At 44.4% G+C, this 7,500-nt stretch overlaps 1 protein-coding gene across 2 annotated transcripts in view; it reads left to right on the forward strand.

Annotated features, from left to right (window-relative positions):
• Positions 1 to 7,500, forward strand: part of snx30 (sorting nexin family member 30) — a 19,925-nt gene that overhangs the window by 7,839 nt on the left and 4,586 nt on the right. The window contains exons 5-8 of one of the 2 annotated variants that reach the window (XM_063210750.1): positions 610 to 799; positions 1,148 to 1,286; positions 2,437 to 2,578; positions 5,851 to 5,943. In XM_063210750.1, coding sequence (XP_063066820.1) covers positions 610 to 799; positions 1,148 to 1,286; positions 2,437 to 2,578; positions 5,851 to 5,943 — 564 coding nt within the window. The remainder of the gene's footprint in view (positions 1 to 609; positions 800 to 1,147; positions 1,287 to 2,436; positions 2,579 to 5,850; positions 5,944 to 7,500) is intronic. The other variant, XM_063210751.1, reaches the window with a different exon arrangement.

A 7,500-nucleotide genomic window follows, 5' to 3' on the forward strand; every position in this document is an offset into this window, starting at 1 on the left:
TTTCACCACCCAGTACTGTCCTTCAACGAGCACCTCAATAAGCGAGCCGGCCTGGTATATTATATTCTATATATCTTCTAGGACCTCAATAAGCGAGCTGGCCTGGTATATTATATTCTATATGTCTTCTAGGACCTCAATAAGCGAGCTGGCCTGGTATATTATATTCTATTGTCCTTCTAGGGCCTGAATGTGTGGGCGGGGCTGGCTGTCCTCAGTAAGATGTCATATACGACCTGAATGATATTGATGATGAAAGTGAAAGCCCATTGGGAAACTCCAACTCCCATTGTCATTGTGACACAGCACTCCACAGCACACAAGTGAACACTGCACACAACGAAATTGAATTTATGCCTCACCCGTGCAAGGGGGCAGCCCTCAGTGGCGCCCCATGGGGAGCAGTGCGGTGGGACGGTACCATGCTCAGGGTACCTCAGTCATGGAGGATGGGGGAGAGCACTGGTTGATTACTCCCCCCACCAACCTGGCGGGTCGGGAGTCGAACCGGCAACCTCTGGGATGCAAGTCTGACGCCCTAACCGCTCACCCATGACTGCCCAATATTATTCTTATAACAGTATTAATTCTATTCCACGTATCTTCCAGGACCTGAATAAGAGGGCGGGGCTTGCTCTCCTGACTAAGGTGGGGGAGGGGGTGAAGCTGGTGACCGGTGGCTATAAGCTCCGCCTCCGACCGCTGGAGTTCGCCGCCATGGGGGAATACCTGGACACGTTTACAGGAAAACTGGGAACCATCGACCGCATCGCACAGAGGATCATTAAAGAACAGACAGGTAAGTGTGTGTGTGTGTGCGCGTCTAGAGTACCTGGCAGAGCTTCGGTCTATTGTAGATGTCCGATGTATTGTACCGTACTTGTGTGTGCGTGCGTGCATGTAGAGTACCTGGCAGAGCTTCGTCCGGTCTAAGATGTATTTTACTGTAACTGTGTGCGTGTGCGTGCGTGCGTGTACAGAGTACCTGGCAGAGCTTCGGGAGCAAGGTCCGGTCTAATATGTATTGTACCGTAACTGTGTGTGTGTGTGTGTGTGTGTGTGTGTGTGTGTGTGTGTGTGTGTGTGTGTGTGTGTGTGTGTGTGTGTGTGTCTGTGTGTGTGTGTGTGCGCGCACGTGTGTGTGTAGAGTACCTGGCGGAGCTGCGTGAGTACGGTCCCGTCTATGGCAGCTGGGCGGGTGTGGAGGCCGGTAACCGTGACAATAACGCAGCCGTTGGCGTGGAGGAGGATCGTAACCATAGCAGCAGCGGTCACCACAGCAACGGGTAGGGGTGTAAATCACAACCACCATGGCCATTCGATACCGATATCGATGTCTTTGGCCCACGATTCGATTATTTTCGATTACTTAAGAAAGCTCCATGATTTGATTAATTTCGATTCAAATTAAAGTTTCTTTTGTTGCCTTAGAGACTCCTGTGTGAAATGTAAAGGGAATAGATTGCGCTCAGTGATTTCTTCTTTCTTTCCTTTTTCTTCTTAAGCCCGATTCGCACGGGATAAATATTACCTATGGACCCCTGGTAATTCGCAACTACCCCCTGACCTCCGTGATTTTTCGGGGTGCATTCGGACGGGATAAATAAACGTCTGTTATTTACTCAATTCAAAGACATTATAAGGGTGTGTAGACGGCGCGCCTATGTGAAATTATCCCAGTACGTCTGTGTTTCGCCGAAAAACAGTTGGTAATTCGCGGCGGAATTATTACCTCTCAAATCGCGGACATGGCACATTCGCAAAGGACTAAGAACTCAGACATTCTCCGTAATTATTCCGAATTACCCGGGGTCCATAGGTAATTCAAGTCCTGTCCGAATCAGGCTTTATTCACACATTGCCGGGTCAGACAGACGTTCTGGCTGCTAGAGCTTTCATCAGTGTTGCACTCTCTGTCTTTTCTTGGACTTTTTTTAAAATCAACAACCTCCTTGTCCCCTGTTGCATTAGAGATGGCACAGCAAGCATTTGTGAAATGTTAAAATAAACGAATGAAATATCTGCATGCATATTATTTAAGGAATATCGTTATTACAGTCAGTAGTATCATTACTGCGTGTGCAAAAAAAAGGCGATTACTATCGATTAATCGATTATCTTGTGGACAAATCGATTCATTCAGTGGTTCCAAACTGGAAACAATATTTAGCAATATTAATGGACAAAAAATGTGTTTTTTCCATTAATAGGTTGTCCGCTAATAGTGCTAGAAATCCATTGCTAGGCTAAGACTATGGTGACAGGGGTCACGAAAATGTTCTTAAATTCAAAAGAGGATCCCCGCTGGAAAAGTTTGAGAACCGCTGGATTAACTGAATCTCCAGCTGTAGGATCAATGCATCGAAACGATGATTATTTTACACCCCTAGTGATGGGCGTGGTCTGTGTTTTGATTTGCTGTCTGTGTTTACTTAGCAACGGGCTTCAGGCACCACTGGAGGGCGTGGCAGGGGGAGTGGCCTCTGTTGCCGCGGCAATGGAAGAGTTAACGGAAGACATGAGCCAAGACTTCCTGCCAGTGCTGAGGGAATACGTACTCTACATAGACAGCATGAAGGTAACACACACACACACACACACACACACTCACACACTCCAGTGCTGAGGGAATACGTACTCTACATGGACAGCATGAAGGTAACACACACACACACACACACACACACACACACACACACACACACACACACACTCCAGTGCTGAGGGAATATGTACTCTACATGGACAGCATGAAGGTAACACACACACACACACACACACACACACTCCAGTGCTGAGGGAATACGTACTCTACATAGACAGCATGAAGGTAACACACACACACACACACACACACACACACACACACACACACACACACACACACACACTCCAGTGCTGAGGGAATACGTACTGTACATCGACAGCATGAAGGTAACACACACACACACACACACACACACACACACACTCCAGTGCTGAGGGAATACGTACTGTACATCGACAGCATGAAGGTCACACACACAGACACACACACAGACACACACACAGACACACACACAGACACACACACAGACACACACACAGACACACACACAGACACACACACAGACACACACACAGACACACACACACACACACACACACACACACACACACTCCAGTGCTGAGGGAATACGTACTGTACATAGACAGCATGAAGGTCACACACACACACACACCACACACCACACACACACACACACACCACACACTCACACACTCCAGTGCTGAGGGAATACGTACTCTACATAGACAGCATGAAGGTAACACACACACACACACACACACACACACACACACACACACACACACACACACACACACACACACACACACACACACACACACACACACACACACTCCAGTGCTGAGGGAATATGTACTCTACATGGACAGCATGAAGGTAACACACACACACACACACACACACACACACACACACACTCCAGTGCTGAGGGAATACGTACTGTACATCGACAGCATGAAGGTAACACACACACACACACACACACACACACACACACACACACACACACACACACACTCACTCCAGTGCTGAAGGAATACGTACTGTACATAGATAGCATGAAGGACACACACACACACACACACACACACACACACACACACACACACACACACACACACACACACACTCCAGTGCTGAGGGAATACGTACTGTACATCGACAGCATGAAGGTCACACACACACACACACACACACACACACACACACACACACACACACACACACACACACACACACACACACACACACACACACACACACACACACACACACACTCCAGTGCTGAGGGAATACGTACTGTACATAGACAGCATGAAGGTCACACACACACACACACACACACACCACACACCACACACTCCAGTGCTGAGGGAATACATACTGTACATAGACAGCATGAAGGTCACACACACACACACACACACACACACACACACACACACACACACACACACACACACACACTCCAGTGCTGTCCTTTACACACCCCCACACCAAATTATTGGATAAGATTTTACACACACAGAACAAACTATTGGATGTGATTTTAACCTGGTTGCTTACGTTATGATTTTACCTGGTCGCTATGGCTATATTAAAATGCTAACTAGTGGTGGCCTTTTATAAGAACTAAAGGGAGAAAATACGTTATTTTTTGACACAAAACATCCGCTAAACATCCGCTAAACGTTTTTTTTTTTTAATTACTTAAACCCCAGATGTTTTGAAGCAAACAATCCACCTGCACGTTATGAGCGGTAGCGTATCGTAATTAATAAATTAAAACAACATGTTTGTTTCTCTTTCAAGATGCTAACTAACCTATGGCTTTATTTCTGAAGCTCTCTGCACAACCACCGACAGCCAATCAGATAAGAGATACAGGTCGCCATGGCGTCAGATAAGATGTATAGGTTGTCATGGTGTCTGAGATTTCACAGCAGTAATAAAACGCAATGCTGTGGAGCGATAATCAGAGTCCAGCAATGACACACACACACACACACACACACACACACACACACACACACACACACACACACACACACACACACACACACACACACACACACACACACACACACACACACACACACGGTGCAGTAATAAAACCTAATGAGGGCTGCAACTAACCGTTATTTTAATAGTTGACTAATCTATAGATCCAGTCACGATTAGTCACGAAAAAAAAGACTCCAACCTTCGACAAACCTTCCATGTCTAGTAAATTCTTACAGCTCACAATGAGCTCTAAATCATGATAGTAGCTTATATACTCCAAGATACAACGTCCAATTCATACGTGCTAGGCAATTTTAGGTTTCAATAAAGTAATTGAAGCATTAGTTAAGTACGAAAGCATTGAAATAAGTGACAAGATAAGATAACAATGAACATTCTTGTCGACAATTTTTATAATCGATTAGTCAAGATTACTCGACTAATAGTTGCAGCCCTAAGCCTACTGCATTAAAGTGATAATCAGAGTCCAGTGATTGCTGCACACCTTCGTCCTGCAATATAATTGCAACCCCAAATGTAGCCTGTCACAATGAAGGAGTTTCATTTCATTATTAATATTAGATGTATAGACTAGAATATCTTTTTTTTACGTCAGGGCAACACGGATGTACAGACTAGAATATATTTTTCACATTGCATCAGGGCAGCATAGATGTACAGACTAGAACAGGGGTTCCCAACCTTTTTCAACTTGGGGCCCACTCAAAATTGTCAAAAATGTTCGGGGCCCACCTCTGACCCAATTAAGAATAAAACTCAAATCAACAGCAACACACACCAAAATATGATAATTATTTTTGGAAAATGATTTCAAGGCCCACTTTGAATACCTTCAGGGCCCACCAGTGGGCCCCGGCCCATAGGTTGGGAACCACTGGACTAGAATATCTTTGTTCCGCAGGTTAAATACTGTTTCTAGTAGATAAAGCAGCAGGTTTTCGTGTGTAAGACTTAAGTTTATTAGAGGTGTAATAGTCACGGGAGAGCGTTGTTCTGTCTTGTAAACTGTGTCCTGTTCTAAGCTGCTGTTCTGTGTTCTGGGTTCTAAGCTGCTGTTCTGTGTTCTGGGTTCTAAGCTGCTGTTCTGTGTTCCGTGTTCTAAGCTGCTGTTCTGTGTTCCGTGTTCTAAGCTGCTGTTCTGTGTTCCGGGTTCTAAGCTGCTGTTCTGTGTTCCGTGTTCTAAGCTGCTGTTCTGCCTTCTGAACTGCTATTCCATGTTCTAAGCTGTGTTTCCGTGTTTTGTTGTTCTCTTTCAGAACGTTCTAAAGAAGCGTGACCAGGTGCAGGCGGAGTATGAGGCCAAACTGGAGGCGGCGGCTCTACGCAGAGAAGAGAGGACAACGGTACAGGCACGTGTGTGTGTGTGTGTGTGTGTGTGTATGTGTGTATGTCTGTGTGTGTGTTTGACCTGTGTCTGTCTGTGTGACCTGTGTGTGTATGTTTCACCTATGTGGTGTATGGGTGTGTGTAAGCTGTGTGTGTGTTTCACCTATGTGGCGTGTGTGTTTGACCTGTGTTAGTGTGTGAGGGGAGTGTATATTTGACCTGTGTGGTACGTGTGTGTGTGGGGGGGGGTGTTTGTTTGACCTGTGTGGTGTGTATGTGGGTGTGTTTGACCTATATGGTGTGCGTGTGTATGAACGTATGTGTGTGTGTGATCTTGGCACCCCTTCATTTTATTTACAAAATGTGCAATATATCCAGAAATAAATGGAAATATAAACAACTTTTACCAACATGATCTTTAAATTGAAGGTCCAAAGATATTTAGAATAGCGAAGTATTTTTTTCCAAATGCATTTTGTAATTTTAAGCAAAAAAAGGGCATGTCCATGAATATTGGCACCCCTCCTTAACGGGTTGGTTTCACACCATTAGACAGCAATAGCAGCCTCCAAAGGTTTTGGCATTCGTCTACAAGCTTCTTGCACTTCTCTGGTGGCATTTGGATGTGTGCATTTGGATGCTTTGGGATTTTGTCTTACACATTTTCCTGTAAATGATGATACCTGTGATGCCTGTCATGATACCTGTGATATGGACAAAGCCTCCAGTACCTAATGCATCGATGGGGTGACATAATATTATGGATCTGACACCATGCTTGATTTTTGGTAGGGTGTCCTTGTCCTTAAAGACTTTCTTGCAGAATATGCAAACATGCTCTTTGTGTGCATCACTGAAAAGCTGTACTATTGCTTCATATGACTTTAAAACATTCTTAAAAGCTTTCCCTGTATTCTCTTATACAGACTTCAAGTGTTCCCATTTATGACTTTCATGAAGCAATGTGGTCTGACTTTGCCTCCAACCAAAAACCAATACTTTGAACTGTTTTTGGTAGTTTTTTTCAATAAGCACCACAAGTTAAACACTACACAAAGTTGACCTTCAGGTGTGTAGATGTTAGACCCTGTGGTTTGTCATTATTTGCACCGACTTCCACAGACTTCTATCATAATTTCTTCCCTTACCCCCACATCCAAGGATATTCTTTACAGCTCTACGTTTGGCAGATTTCTGAATAACACAACACAGTGTTGGAAATGGTATACCAGGGTCTTTTGAGATGACCTTTTATTATTTGGAGGTCTTGTTTTTGCTAATAACAGCATTTCTGGTGTCCTCAGGCAGCTCCTCTGTCTTCACATTTGTCAAAGATGCACAAGATGTAAGAGGTGGCTATTTAAAACATAAATATAAAAATTCCTTGCCTAATTCATGTCCTATGGGCAAAGGCAATTTGACAAAGGTAATTCCCATTTGTTATCTACCATATTTGAGTCAAATTAGGTGTCCACAATGGTATCCAGTAAAGGGTGCCAATACCAGTGATTCCAGGAGCTTTACCTTCTTCAATTTTTTCCCTCTCGTAGTTTAGTATTTAATGCTGTTGATCATTTTTA

The sequence above is a fragment of the Engraulis encrasicolus genome, chromosome 11, assembly GCF_034702125.1.
Source record: "Engraulis encrasicolus isolate BLACKSEA-1 chromosome 11, IST_EnEncr_1.0, whole genome shotgun sequence".
Taxonomy (NCBI): Eukaryota; Metazoa; Chordata; class Actinopteri; order Clupeiformes; family Engraulidae; genus Engraulis; species Engraulis encrasicolus.